Raw genomic sequence first — 15,866 nt, 5'->3', positions numbered from 1 at the left:
AAAGAAACATTTATTGAATTTAGTTAAGGTGATTTTGGATATTAAGGAAATAATAATGGTGTTTTGGGGGGTGTTTGATTCAAAATTCTGCCTCAGAATACAAAAGAAAAACTTGATTTTGATTCATGGTCAACATAACCAAATAAAAAACATTACAATAATAATATAGGATATTTGTAGCAACAATGTACAAAACAATATACCTGGACTTGATTATTATGTTTACAAGCAGACCACAGTGGCTAAGGGCATTTTTAAAGTAGCAAACTCTAGTTTGCTTTAAACCTATAAGAGTTGGTCTACAGTATGTAAGCAAGTGATCAAAGATCTTGGCAAAGTTTTTTCCTGTCCTTGTTTCAATCCAACCACGGGTCTGGACCTGCTGATTTAGCTGGCAATGCTCTACTTTCCAATAGGTGATTGGTCTAGTCTATTCAGATGATTAACCAGAGAATATAAAGAAGACAGCAAGTGACATTGAGTGCAGTGCCTCGTCAAAACCAATTAACTCATTCTTTCATCCACAGCTGTTGAAACTTTGGGCATATAATCGAGGATGTTTAATTTTATTTCAAAAGTACAGAATTACGTGCCACTTTTTCACCAGTCTCTTCCAATTTTGAGTAATAAATGTTGTCCATTTAGCATCTTTATGCAACACCCAACTATGAAATGCTATAACGTCTGGGTTATAGCTGCATCTAACGATTTTATTGTTCCTGTACCAAATTGATATTCTAAATAAAATATTGACTAAAACCAGAAATTAACAAGAGTAAACGCCAAATATCCTCTTTTTGCAATGAAATGCACAATCAGGATCCAACCTGGATGAAACTCAGTTGGGTATTTCAGGAACCAACACAACATAAGTCAAATTTCATAAGGTTACAAACAGAGAAAATCATTTTTATAATTTCGCAAAGGATGAGAGATAGGGATTTTTTATTCTTTTTTAAAATGATCCAGTATTTTAATCCAGATCCCCTCCAAATGTAATGGCCAAAGGTTAATTTATGGTTTGACGTAATCCTGCTAACAGAAAGACAAACAAGCAAATAAATAAATGCTGGTGAAAATATAACCTTCTTGGCGAAGGTAATCAAAACAACATGGAATATTATGTACTTTATTATTCAGGTTTTTACTGATTTAAAGAAAAGCAGTAATTTAGTAGCCCTTTGTTTATTGTTGAATCTTGGACAAAACTTAAATGTGCTAAAGAAAAGGTTGGTAGATTTACATTACTGTTTTAACTCAAATTGAAATAAATGAATTAAAGTTTGTTCTGGCTTGATTTGGCATTTCCTCTTTCTATGCAGTGTTATGAACTCCCATCTCTTGAGGAAACTGCGTGTGGCCAAGCCATAGGGCACCGCCACCTTTAGCCTTTATGCTAATTACCATGGCATTTTTCAATGGTCTATTAGCATTCCTATGGTCCACTTTTGTCTCTTTTCACAAATGGACATGCAAACCCCCCATCCAAGGAAAACCAAGGAAAAAAATATACTTGTAGACTCTAAACGCTTGACGTCCCTGGAGGTTTGTAGGAAGTAGAATCGTAGAAACAGAAACATGGCAAGAAGAGGAACAATGGGAATAAGAATCCATGGGATGATGACAGCAGCGACTGCAATCACTCCAATGACTTGAAAAAGCACCTGGCAGAGAAGCAGAGGTAAGAACACCGTGTTACCAAAACAACAGAAGAGTCAACAGCTCTTGTGCTGCTGTGCAGGGTACCATTGAGCTCGTGAGGCCTTTTTCTTTAACACTAAACAAGAAAACATGTACAAAACAAGAACTAACAAATAGTCTTGTAGTTTTGGATCAAATATCTGAGGAATCTACATTTTATTTAAAGTTTGGTGATTATTTTACCCTTACAAATGTGTTATTTCTTATATTCCACTGTTTTTTTTTCCTGCATCATATTAAATCAAAACATAATCAACCCTAAAATGATGGGATGTTGGATTTTTCCCAAACCATTGGGGATGTAAAACCAGGCCAGATCCAGAAATATTTAACTCAGCACCTTAATTACAGATGTTATCTGCCACTTAAGCTCATATTAAGGCATGATCACTTTCAGTACAGCTTCTTAACGAAAAGCCACTCAATTCCATCTGAGTTCAGATAAGACGGGAAGTATTCGTCTAACCATTGCTGTACTGGAGCCCACACAATCCAACAGTGAGTCGCAGCTACTGAGGCTACTGAGCAAAACTGATCCCAAGAATTTCACAGTACATAAGTTTTAATCTCGGATGGAGCGCCACCAGACTGCAAAGTAAAGACGATGAAACCTGGCCTATTATAGCATGTTATCCGGCCCTCCCTTAAGAGGGTCGAATATTATCCAAACAATTTCTTATCACTTATTCCCTTTTTCTTTCACTCTTCTGATGACTGGTAGAACTAGGACATCGCTCTTTAACATTTGCTGGGAGCTTCATTTGAATTCTAATTGAGCTCATTTCAGTGGTGGTTGCAAAGGTCTCAACCACACTAGCTTATCTGACAGTGGGGTCATCCGAGGGGATAGAGGAGCTATTAGATGGGAGTCTGGCCTCCTCTTGCTCCCCAGGGCCTGCTGTAGCCAGGACAGTGTTTGATGTGATCCATTTTTGTGGTATGGCGCTTATCATGTCAGCATCAGGAACACTATGCCCCCCACCCATAGGACACACAGATGACTGTGATAAGAGATCCTTGGAGCCCACACCTCACTCCCTCAAACCAACATCCATATCTCCTATGAAACCACACAGGAACAGAAAACTCCCCATGCCACATCCTGCTTCACATAAAAGTGGATAAAAGGATGAAAGGTTTTGTATACAAACAGTTAAAATAAAGAATTATGACTAATGGCTCTTTAGCAAGAAAAGAATGCTCTCGCACGCATGTGAATTAGTCATTCAAGCTAACTGGGCACACTGCTGTACCCAAAGACCATTCAGATCTCTGCTGACACTAATTGCTCTATTTTCTCAATGATTTTATCGACCCTTTGATGTCCAAATAAAAGTGGAAAATTGAAGTTAATTGCTATATTTGTGTTCAGCAATGATAGCTTCTGTTGTTCCACAGAAAAATATAAACACTACTCTTTAAATAAACATCCCTCTGGACACAAGGAGTCATTATGCTTTTTACAACCCCTTTTTCATCCTCTTTTTATTTACAGACAGTGAGTGGTATTTGCCACTGGGAAACAAAGTGCAACAAAACAGGAAAGGAAGGGTTGAGTGCGGAAAAAAGAAAATTCCCAAAAGAAGTCCTGTGTCATCGCTAGATATTTTTCTTTTTTTACTCCACGCTTTTTCCGACAGAGTAGCATAATACGTTGCAGGGGTCAGTGGTACTGAAACAAAACAGGGCTGTTCCACTTGGACCCAGGGACAATATGAGTGACCCAATCTATTCTTCTCTGTGTTGGGCTTTATTTTACCATTAAATACCCAGATGCTCTGGCTTTTCTTTGGGAGAAATGACTGTGGACACCTCCTTCACATTTTCTCTTTCTGCGCCATTTTCACTTCATAAAGCTGCAGTCAATGTGTTTTGTGTGAGGTGAGGAGGGTCTGACACATACTGTGGTGGTCTCAGTGGCTGTCTACATTGGTGGCTCAAGTAGTCCAAGGATTAGGCCTTTGTGTGCTGTGAAAAGGTAAAAGAAGTCACTTATTTGGGCTCAGTCAAGCTGCTGATTTCCAACCCCATTTTGGAAATAAGAGAAAGGCTTTGAAATGCAGTCTCTCTGGCTCTCTCATCCGCGACTATAAATCACTGGTGTCCAGCAAATTCAATTCATCCAGTCATTGCCTCCTTATCCATCTCTTGAAAACAAGACAAAACATTTTCACAAACACAACAGTTGCCACTTTGAAAAAAAAGCCCCCCAAAAAGCTCAAAATTTATTGGCTTTTTTTTTTTTTTTAAACAGACATTAGGTGGGATGCTAGATTAAACTGGTATGTTGTTATTTGAGTTCCCAGGCTCAAAGTACCCTGCGCCTGGTCTGTGTGTCAGAGCAGCTGTGGTACTGGACCACAGCATCATTGGAGACCACACATACACTCATGGGATGCTTTGTCAGCCCATGCTTACCAAATGACCATGTGTGGTACAACTGAGTGGCCAGTTAGGTACACACACACATCATGTTGTTTTCTTGAACCCAGGCATCTTTTTTTTCTTTCCCCAATTGAATGAAACTAGTCGTTTGGTTCACATTGGCCACGGTTACATTATGTTTTTTTAATTCGGAATTAGTTATTCCTAATTAAATTATTCGAAATTTAAGTGTTCTGCTCGATATTTATATGGAAACAGTAATTACAAATAGAGGTTTACGCGGAAAACAGGTTTATTCGGCTTTATTCAGATCTGCTTTAGGTCTGGGGGTTGGGAAGGGTTCTGATTGAACAGGGGGTGAAACGTGAAGTATTCACGTCTTTTGGGAAAAACACACAAACCTTTTATTGTCAGCTCCAACATAGAACACATGAGAACTGTTTTCATTTTAATTTTGATTGTAGTTTTGAAGCAGCAACTCGACAATGACATACGATTTCACTTTGGTCCACTGAGCGGGAGCAGGGAGGTAGGAACTAATCGCCAGTAAATAATAGCCCAGTAAATAAAGCCCAGTAAAACTTCGGAAAACAATAACTAGGAAGAAATATTTGCTCCCTGGTAAAAATTGTAGCTCTAACAACTGGTAAAATGATAAACTTGGTGATATTACAGCCTGTGAATGCAGTAAGGACACGCATTTACTACGTCTCCGGATTTTAGAATCACCCGTCCGATGAAGCTTGTTCCGTTTGCTGAGGTCCATGTGCGTAATAAGTCCATGTGTCCGCATGTTTATGCTTCCGTCCATCCACTCTTTTCATTATATCCATGTCGTCTAGGGCTCTTATTGAATAAATAGTCTTGGCTGCAGTCTGGGCCGCCATCTTGGATTATGCCGTCAACGGAATTAAGTGTTTACAAGGTCAGTTCAGAGAGGATTTAACTTTTATTCTGAATTAAAGAGGAAATAAATCTCCCATGTAAATGTGGCCATTGAGGCTTCTCGCGTTCCTTTGTCACTTTTATTTTCCAACGAGGACAATAATGCTGTCATAAAACAATACTTTGATGTGATGTAAAGCATTGCTTATATAGTTTGACACAGAAAGGTGTTGTGTGTTTTTCCAGGCTAATACCAGTGCCTGGAGCCGGTGCATTCTTCCCATCTTCTGTCACCAGCAAGGTGAAAAAGCAGAGAAAGCCGGTGAAATCCCATACTACAGCACTCACGGTTACGTCAGCAGTTCTCATATCCCACAAAGCCACTGAAGAGGCCTTACACACAATGTGCCACAATACACAAGCACACATACAATCCCCTCTACCCTCCCACCAGTGTTTTCAGACAATAACCATCTTGGCACTCAGCTCGTCAGTGTCTTTAATCCATCTGCACGATGCATATTGCATGTTCTCACACACAAACTTATTTTTGAGGATGCATCTGTGCACTAGCACTAGCACTCTCACTACTTGCATTTCTGTGGACAAGTGGAGCTATAAATGCATTGCAGCATCCCTTAGTTTGTAGCGTGACTTGGTCAAGAGCCTTCACATGAAACCCAGTGAAAGACCCCTGTACTCCCCCTGTATTGTCTTCTGCCCTCTCTGTAAAAATAGAGGCAACCCAGGATTTAAAGGTCAAGTCCAAACAAAAGCTGACAGGCCCCAGAGCCTGAGGTGTTTTTAATTGACATTTCTGTCTTTGTCCACTAACAATAAAGAAAGAAGAAAAAGGGTCTTTACCACCATATACTAAATTACTACTAAATGAGACCTGTAAAAAAAAATATGGCTCTGGGGTGTAACCAGGTTGCCCCGGCTTGAGGGAATCCCCTTGTTAGTTGGGCATGTAGGAGTTGTGCTGAAGGACTGTGAAGTGCTTACTCCACCAAAAAAGGAGGGGAGGCTCAGACACAAATCCTTGCACAGAAAGTGGCCTCTCTCCATAGAGGAAGATAAACCATTTAGAGCATTGTTTATTAAGTTTCACTTTATTCCCTACTGACAACCATTTAAACAATGACGATGGGGAAACGTCCCTCTGCCAATAAGCAACAATAGTCAAGATCAGCAGCTTTTGTGAGAAGCTAATACTTTCATGAAAGAGTGAAAATCTTCCTTCCTGAAAGCATTAAAGAGTGCTCATTGAAACACCTGCAAACAAAAGCGTAAAAGTAGCAACAACTAAAGCGTTTTGTTTGAAAAGAGGCTACTATTGTGGGATTTTAACAATCACCATGGACATACTCCTAATTTCCTAATTAAACAAGTGAAAAGTTGTAGAATATTTTCAACTTAGTTTTCTTACAAATAATATAACACATTTAAAAAAATAATGAGGTACAAACTACAATGACGAAGCAAGGCTGCTTTTAGACATGTTAATTTACTTTCACTGTCTTAAGTTGTGTTCTCCACAAAGTTATTTCATTTGAACCATTACACATGGTAATATTGAAATGAGGAGAACTATAGCAGACAAAAAGGTTTTGTGCGTATGAGCTTTTGTGCTTTCAGCATTTAAGATGGCCTTTGTCTACTGTGAGATGGGTATCTGCCACAAACATCACTCAGGCATTGTGGAGTGGGGATTCATTTTCAGCACGCCTTTGTTCTATTCTTTGGCCTGAACTAAGGAGCCACGCCTGCTCCTCTACCTCAAATTGTGCAGCAAACATTCCCTCCTTTGTGAAGCTAGGTGCATGAGCTGGCTCATCTCCGCATGTTTTCGTGGTCACGGTGGCAGGGTGGCATTCGGTATCCAGCTCTGGTTATGCACTGGGTTGGCCATTGGGTACCAGCCTAATACGAATGTAAGGTTTTTTGTGAAATGCACAGAGAGGGGAAAGTCCTGCTCTAGATCTGTTCCAACTGACCTGTCCCCTTCCCCCTTTGAGTCCATCTCTGCATGCTATAAGCCTCCTTCAAACACTTTTCCTCCTCCTCCTCCTCCTCCTTGTGTCACTTTGTACCAACCTGCTGACCTCTTTGCTATTTCACCTCCACATACAACCCATCATTGTGTGACTTTAATTCTTTTCTACTTCTTTCTCACTACATCACTTGCTGCATCTCGATACACATTTCCTCAAAGATGCCACCTCTGTTGTGTCATAACGCGGGAGCCACGCCCTCGGCCTATGTGAACACTTTTATTAAATCTGTGCAGGCGCTGGGCTGCGCAGGCGGGTAATCCTACAGTAATTGTTTCCAGATTAGGAGACCCGCACCACAAAGCAGGTTTAGCCAGGCATGAAATGGCCTTCCCATACTGCAGTGTTAGCGACCAAGGCTGCCGAGGTGAGACTCACCTGTATAAAGTCCACAAACGTCCATGGAAGCATAGAGTCCAGGTAGCCAATGTCCTTTGAAAACCTGTTGAGGATTCTTCCTGAGACACAATACAAAAAAAGATATCGGTGAAAACATTCTTATAATACGCCACTTAATATCTGTATTTTTAATTACTGGTATTTCAAACCTCTGAGATAATACTACATTTCAATTATTTATTCTAACTCAAAAATATGTAAAGTATGATCTGTTTTGAATCGATCCAAAAAATAAATATTTTTACTTATACAGTCTCACCGGAATACTAGGTAAGTGATTAATAAAAAAAAAATTTAAAAAAAAGAATGGGGGAAAGAAAACATCTTAGTTCAGCAATGAATATTTTTCTAGTATTTCATAAGGGGTGGTGTACTCTACCCTATGCCAACCATATGCATCTAACAACCTGCCTTTTTGTGTCTCTCTTCTGATCTAACAGCACATAAAATGACGTGTCATGAAAAGATAGCCAAACTCCACACAACAATTTCCAAGGACATTTACTATTTCTGTCCCTGAGGCTATATTCTCTACAATCATAAAGTATAGGTACAAAAGCAAAGCTGTATAGCACCACAACTACAATTTGACTTTTTATTAATACATAAGTCAGAATATTAGCTGCTTGGTTTCAAAACAAAAAATAAAAGCATGTGTTTTACAAACGCTGCTGAAAAACTTCGACAAAATATTAGTCGTGGGACTCCATTAAAAAAAGAAAATCTAATTAATTAGGGGCTTTATAATTGATTAATTTGATTAATTTAAATTAATCACATAATATTTGACACAAGAAGCAACGCAGTTTTCAGTTTAAATGGATTTTCGGATATCACTGAATCAATGAAAACAATAAATGAGCTTAAACAACAAACTTGTGTTTACTCTTCATCACTGAGTGCTAACATAATGTACAATAGGAACAAAGAATATTATGATTACATTGTTCACAAAGCACAAACTTAAGTAAGGTATATTAATGCTTTTCCAGATTTTTATAATAAAAATTTAACGCCAAGGAAGCAGCAGCGACTTCTCCTCAGGTTCTCCTGTCGTGTATTGTAGTCTGTACATCAGTATTATGGGTATACCAGGAACTCATGAAATGAGAGAGGTTTGCGCTGTCTGGAGTGTGGGAAAAAAAGAAGAGTGCTCTATTTTTCTGTAATTAATTAATCTCAATTAATGCAAGTCCAAGCCCTACAAATAACTGAAAGAAAGAAGGTAAATGAGGGTAAAACCTGTATTTATCCAAAAACCTGGCAGAGGTTTTTGGATAAATACAGGGAGGGAAACAGCTGAGAGGCACGCTGGCACAATGTGGTGCTATGGCACTTTGGAGGCGTGGTAGGGCCAGGGCATTGCTGACCTAAAAGTTGCCTCCCAGTGTCTGAGTCGGTCCTATGGATGAGGGCCCTGTAATCACCTCTCTCCACGGCAGTAAGCAGCTTACAGCTTTATCCAAAATGCCGCTCCCGCCTAAAACATGCATGCAGACGAGGCCGGGCTCCCTGTAACAGCCAATGCATAAACCCAGCCAAAGCATTATTCCCCACAACAACCCAGCAATGCTCCAAATCAGTAGTGATTCAAAGTCAAGTGGCGTAAGCATGTTGTACACTTGGAGGCAGACTAATCTTATTCACAGTGTGAGTGCCCTTTTAGCATACAGACATCCTGAGGGGAGGGTCCATGCAAGTGGGTAGAACTGTTACTATACACTGTAGAATACCAATGCTTTAGTCTGGGGAATGGAGGGTACTTCATGTAAAATTGTGTTTGTGAAGGATCCAATATTTTCTTGGCTGTAATTTTACTGGTAAAGCCATAGATGACCCAAATTCATGCATATGTGACAAACACTGTCAATAAAAAAGGAAAGGTTTCTGTGGGTTACATCATATGATGGTTAGAGGGTGCTGGAGTAGAGAACATCGGTCTGCTATCATCTGTTTGACAAGCGCCTCAGTTAACAGAAAGTGTCAGAGGAGCTGAAGTGAAGACCTCTTCTTATCCAGCAGAGACTATACAGGGGATACATTACAGTGATGCAGTTACACAAAGACATTCACTGCATGGAAATGCCTACGAGGTAAGATCGGCATGGGACAATGGCTTCAATCACTCTGGGTGGTTGTCAACAATATCTCCTATTGAGCAGAGAAGGGGTATAGACGTTTCAGGATATCAGGAGCATTAGTATCAAACAATTTATAATGCGCTGAGACTCCAGGGGTGATTTGCACCACTTTTCAGGTCCGGAAAATATCAAGCACTACCAACTACGGTGGCCTCTTCGATCGAGGCTATTAGGTGAGCAAGGCCCCCAATCACACTTTGAAAAGTGAAACAGTGGGGTCCAGCTAGAGCAAGGCGCGTAACAAATCACTGTTCCCTGGAAACATCAAGATAAGGGCACAACTCAGAGCCTCTCCATGTGTGGGCCCCAGTGCAGTCAGAGGCCTTTCATGGAGGCAATGTGAGATAGTGAAGAAATACTAGGAGAAAGCGCTGCCAAAGCTGGAGGTGGCAGAGCTCACCTGCACCTCTATGAAGGGCCCAAAGGCCTGGGGCAGCCTCCCACCGCCGGCACCTTGCTGCCAATACTAATACATTCTAAATCCATTCTCTTCGCTCACACCGCCAGGCTCCTGCAATCTCCTCTCCTTCCCTTTCATGCAATTAAATAGTGGAAGTGCTGAGGGAGGGGGGAGCCCTATCAGCCATACTGCACACACACATAGCCCCATCTCCACATTCAATTTACACACTTCGATATCATCATCCTCTCTGCAGTTCTTCCTTCACTTCACTCCCAACACTCTTGCATTCCAGACCTGAAATATAGACATTAAAAACATTGCTTCTGAGGACACAATTAGAGTCTTGCGTCACTTGGCTACAGAAGATATGAAGTTACCTGCATCAACAGCAACTGAGTGACACCCAGCACTGAGATGGCCCAGTATGTGAAACATGCACCATGTGTGTGTGTGTGTGTGTGTGTGTGTGTGTGCGTGTGCGTGTGCGTGTCAGCTGATGAGCTGAAGCCTTGGCCTGCAGTCTCTGAGGGGATTAACCCACTCAATGACACTAAATTACAGGGATCAACATCAGCTCAACACATCCAGTGCTGTCTGTGCGGCTCTAACTGGATCACATTTGGATGAACAGCTGTAAAAAGGCTGAGCTTACTGCTAAAAATGAAAAACATTAATACATTCTGAATTACCTATATCATATTGTTTTACAGAAACCTTAAATGTAAGGGTGGGACGATATACAAAGTTCACATGATGAGACAATATATGATACTGGGCTCAAGGCAACGACAATTTTTTGGAAAGGGAAAAATGCAGTTTCAAAAATAATTGTACTTTTATTTGACTTTATCTCATATATACTCTACATCAGTGATTCTCAACTGGTGGGTCACGGACATTTACTGGGTGGTTTGCGGACACCTGATAATAAATAAATACTGTGTGTGTCTTGTCTTTTCTTTTGAAAAAAAACTCATTTTGACAGGCATGCTGTGAAATGCATTTTGCCCAGGAAAATATATAAATGTATGTTTTTAAAAAAAGATGATACATGCGTGTTCTCAACAGAGCTAACTTTGATAGTTAGCTGCTTTGATAGTTAGCTGATGTGATAGTTAGCTGATGTGCTCGTTAGCTGCTGTGATCGGCAGATGTCACTAGACATAGGCCATATCTAGAGACGGTGGCGACGCTGCTCCTCAGTTGCCATCAGAGAATGACATTTTACTACAAAATGCCAACAAAGAAATTACCAAACTATGGGAAGAGATTTTTCGCCTTTCTAACGAGCTTAAAAAGAAAAATGAACTACTCATCAAGTATACAAACACGGTCGTACAACAGTCAACAGCGCTGTCGTCTTTTCTCCATAATACTCTATGTGACAACGATACAGTTCCCTGGGAGAATCCGGGTTCATGACTGTCCTGTTCCACACCACGCCTGCCATTGTGGGCCGAGGTTGTTGTCCGCGAACGAGGGAAAAACACGGAAAATGGCGTCCCCCCTCCGCTTACTCTCCATAATCGCTTTGAAGCACTCTCATACAAAAATGGAAACAAACTCAGCACAATTACGCTGACTGAAACAACCGCCAGGAAAACACCTTCACCACCGCTTGGATAAAATTCCCTCCTCTGTAGCCCATCGAAAACCCCTCAAAGCAGCAGTCCAGAGACACTCTCGCTCCACACGCATAGCCATTGCCAAACACTGCTCTAATCTGCCTGCTGCTGAACCACTTCAATACCAGCTTATGACAGAGGATCCCCCGCAGACATCAGCGACTTCCTCGTCATTAGACGCAGAGCCGCTTCAATGCCAACTGGAGCCGATAACGGAGACTTTCCCGCAGCCTTCAGCAACCCGATCGCTATCAGACATTCCTGCACAGCTGCTCCAACGCCAGTCAAACCCGATGACGGAGGCTCCACTACAGCCAGTGGTGATCCGCCCGCCGCCGGATGCTCTCGATCAGTTTAACAAGCCAACACACATTCCTAGCACTCTCTTTCCTTCAGCCACACTCATTATTGGTGATTCAATAGCTAGGAATAATATATATTTTTAATGCTATCACACACTGTATCCCAGGTGCTACAGTACACACTATTTCAAACAAAGTTAATCAAATGCTACCCACGCTGCCAGCAACTGTGTTGCACGTAGGGACAAACGATACCAATAGACGTAAATCGATTGCGACCATGAATGTGTTTAACCTTCTTTTTAACGTTCTAAAGACATGTGGGAAATCAATATACATCTCTGGTCCTCTTCCTACACTAAATAGCGGTATAGAACGCTTTAGCCTTCTCCTACAGCAGAACAACTTCTTAAAATTCTGCTGTGCACTCCATAATTTCATGTTTATTGATAACTTTGACCTTTTTTGGAAAAGTGCGGATCTATAAAAAAAAGATGGTGTAAAAATTATAAATTCTAAAATAAAATTTACAGTCTGTAATTCACAGCTCTACATGCTCCCCATGTAGCTTTCATTTACAAAGTTTTACTCCAATTGGTCTATCTGAACTGACCTCAATAGCTAGTCAGTCCCTCCGCAACTATTAACGCAAAATGAAGCAAACTCCGCGAAATCAGTGCGGCTTTGCAATTTTTCCAAAAGCCTGCAACTTTCCCGCAACTTCGCTGAAAAAAAATATATAAATATGCGGCTGCTTATTGTTATTTATGGCATTTTAGCGCTTGTAGTTGATACGGAAGTAGAGGAGGATGTACAATGGGCTTTGTGCCATAGACATATATGTAGACACCACATTAACTGCTACATATATTATGTTTATGCTTTGCACCGCTTACAAGGAACCTACGAAGAACAAAATGCCTGTTTTCACATCCTGTTTTCAACCAGTGCCAGGAGAAAGCATATGGAGTCATGTACGATAGAAATACCTCACATTTGCCAACAAAAAAAATGGTTAAGGACCGTGCAAAACAGTACCAAACATTGCTTCATAAGAGTGGAGGTAAACTTTTTTGTTCAAAATGCAATGTTATCAAGTACAAGCGGAAGTCGTCTATGGACAAGCATTTTGCTTCTACAAAGCACGTCAGGAAAATGCAAGTCAGTGCACAACCCAATGTGGGAGAACAAACAGGAAGCACACAATATCATTACATAGTACAGTATGTTCGTTAATGCTTTGTACTTTAATTAAATTTTTTTGTTATGCCTAAAGAAATATGTCTTCATGACAGGTTCATGTTATGCACTTTAAGATTCCTTAAGTTCAATATTGTTTACTGACTTGCACTTCTGATGATCGTTTTGATCAAAAACTGTTGCACCTTTTGCATTCAGGGTATGCTCAGTGTATAAGCTAAAGAAAAAAGAAAGTGTTTGCACATTTTGCAAAATTGTATTAGTGATTGCTTTACAACATAAAGCATATGTTTCTAGAACATGTCTGGTCAATATGTATTTATAATTGGTAGAAAAAAATAACTTAATTGTGAGTAAAGTATGTTTTAGAGCTAAAAAAAAATCAAAAACTTTTTACCCCAACTTTTGGAAAAATGGCCCGCAAAATCAGCCATTTCAGCCCGCAGCAATCATAAAAAATGCCTGCGAAATCCTAGAGGGACTGGTTAGTGCTTCTAAACTAACAACCTGTCTTTGGGATCCAATCCCAATTCCACTATTTAAAGATGTTTTTCCACCAATTAGCACTAATATGGTGATGTGGTTATGTGCCACAGGCCTTTAAAACCGCTGTAATCAAACCTCTCCTTAATAAACCTACCCTTGATCCAAGTGACTTGTCCCATTATACGCCAACATCCAATCTCCCTTTTGTTTCCAAAATTGTTAAAAAAAATCATTGCAGGTCAACTATGTGATCATCTACACAGGAACAATTTATACAAAAGCTTTCAGTCCGGCTTTAGAGCCCATCACAGCACAGAGACTGCCTTAGTAAAAGTAACCAATGAGCTCCTTTTGGCCTCAAACAGAGGGTTGGTCTCAGTTTTAGTGCTCTTAGATCTCAGTGCAGCCTTTGATACAGTGGATCATCATTTGTTGCAGCACAAACTGGAAAGTGTATTTGGGATTAAAAAACTGTCTCTAGGTTGGTTTAAATCCTACTTATCAGATATAACCCACTTTGTTGATGTTAATAATCTCTCCTCAGCGCACGCCAGATATATCATGGAGTTCTAGAAGGTTTAGTTTTAGGACCATTACTCTTTACATTATACATTCTTCCACGAGGTAAAATTATCAGAGAACATAAAAGAAATTTGAATTGCTATGCGGATGACACACAGCTCTATTTGTCAATGAAATCAGATGAAACTCATCAGTTATTAAAACTCCAGGCTTGTCCTAAAGACATCCCATCCTGGAGGAGCCGTAACTTTCTCCTTCTTAACCAGGATAAAACCGAAGTGATTTTATTTTGTCCAAAACACCTAAAGAGATAAATTATCAGAGCAAATAGTGTCTCTGGATGGTGTCACCCAGCACCACAGTAAAAAACTTAGGCGTCATCTTTGATAATGACTTATCCTTTAACTCTCACATTAAGCAAATCTCAAGGACAGCCTTTGTTCACCTCCGTAATATCTCTAAAATCAGGAATATCTTGGCCCAGAGTGACACTAAAAAAAACTAATCCATGCATTTGTTACATCTCGACTAGATTATTGTAACTCTTTACTGTCAGAATGTCCCAGTAACTCACTTAAAATTATCCAGGTAATTCAGAATGCTGAAGCCAGAATACTAACATGCAGGTACTAACAGGAGAGAGCATATTTCTCCAGTATTGGCTTCCCTTCATTGGCTTCCTGTAAAATCTAGAATAGAGCTTAAAATCCTCCTGTTAGCCTACAAAGCTCTACCTGATCAAGCTCCTGTATGTCTTAAAGACCTGTTAGTGCCCTATTGTCCGGGCAAAACACTCTGTTCTCAGTTTGCTGGTCTTCTGGAAGTTCCTGAAGTAGAAGAGGAGGAAGGGCATACAGCTACCAGGCTCCTCACCTTTGGAACCAGCTCCTGGTATTAGTACGGGAGGCTGCTACCTCTTCACTTTTAAGGCTAAACTCAAAACCTACTTATTTGCTAAAGCGTATACCATATAATAGTGTTAAACTAACCACTAGGAACAAAGCCCTAAACCTAAAAATAGGAACTAAAAACTAAAATGACATAGTAGAACACCGACTCTATATTCAAACACAATCCACCATCTACACATAGCTCTAATAGGCTGCAATGTCCAGTCAGACAAAGTTGTGCCAGGTTGTAGCCAACCCCCCACTTCTGAACCTCGTTGTATACCCATCACGTTGCTCACACTGGTTACACACCATTTACACTGATGTCCACCCCATACTCATTCTCATTCCACTGTATTCCAGTATCATGTTTTCCTGCTGTCTGTGCCTTCTCCTCACCCTTCTCTCTCTTTTCTGTTCCAGGTGTCTTCAAGCTGGAGTTGACATTTCCTGATCTGTGGTTCACGGCTCAACTAGTCTGGGACACTCTGATGTTCTATCGCTCTATCATGTTCTGTTCCTCCTCCTGTCCACTAACCCCAACCAGTGGAGGCAGATGGCTGCCACCTCTGAACCTGGTTCTGCTGGAGATTTATTCCTGTTAAAAGGAAGTTTTTAATTCCCACTGTCGCTAAAAGCTTGTTCATGTGGATCTTGTTGGGTTTTTTTCCTTCTTATTATGAATTTAATATTTTTGATAGCACTTTGAGATGACTTTGTTATAATTTGTGCTATATAAATAATTAAAAAAATAAATAAATAAATTTGGTTGGTTGATTTCTAAAAAAGTGAGTCACAATTCAATTCAAATCTTGGAAAAATGTGGGTCCCATGGTGAGACCAGTTGACCATATATATATAAACACATTGTTT

At 40.3% G+C, this 15,866-nt stretch overlaps 1 protein-coding gene across 6 annotated transcripts in view; it reads right to left on the bottom strand.

Annotated features, from left to right (window-relative positions):
- Positions 1 to 15,866, bottom strand: part of abcc4 (ATP binding cassette subfamily C member 4 (PEL blood group)) — a 45,123-nt gene that overhangs the window by 14,718 nt on the left and 14,539 nt on the right. For 5 of the 6 annotated variants that reach the window (XM_028435651.1, XM_028435653.1, XM_028435654.1 and 2 more), the window contains 2 exons: positions 7,404 to 7,483; positions 1,514 to 1,664 (listed from right to left, as the gene is read on the bottom strand). In XM_028435651.1, coding sequence (XP_028291452.1) covers positions 1,514 to 1,664; positions 7,404 to 7,483 — 231 coding nt within the window. The remainder of the gene's footprint in view (positions 1 to 1,513; positions 1,665 to 7,403; positions 7,484 to 15,866) is intronic. The other variant, XR_003672639.1, reaches the window with a different exon arrangement.

Source organism: Gouania willdenowi, chromosome 21 (assembly GCF_900634775.1).
Source record: "Gouania willdenowi chromosome 21, fGouWil2.1, whole genome shotgun sequence".
NCBI classification, from domain to species: Eukaryota; Metazoa; Chordata; class Actinopteri; order Blenniiformes; family Gobiesocidae; genus Gouania; species Gouania willdenowi.
The sequence above is the reverse complement of the archived record's forward strand: the minus strand, read 5'-3'. Positions and strand labels throughout refer to the sequence as shown.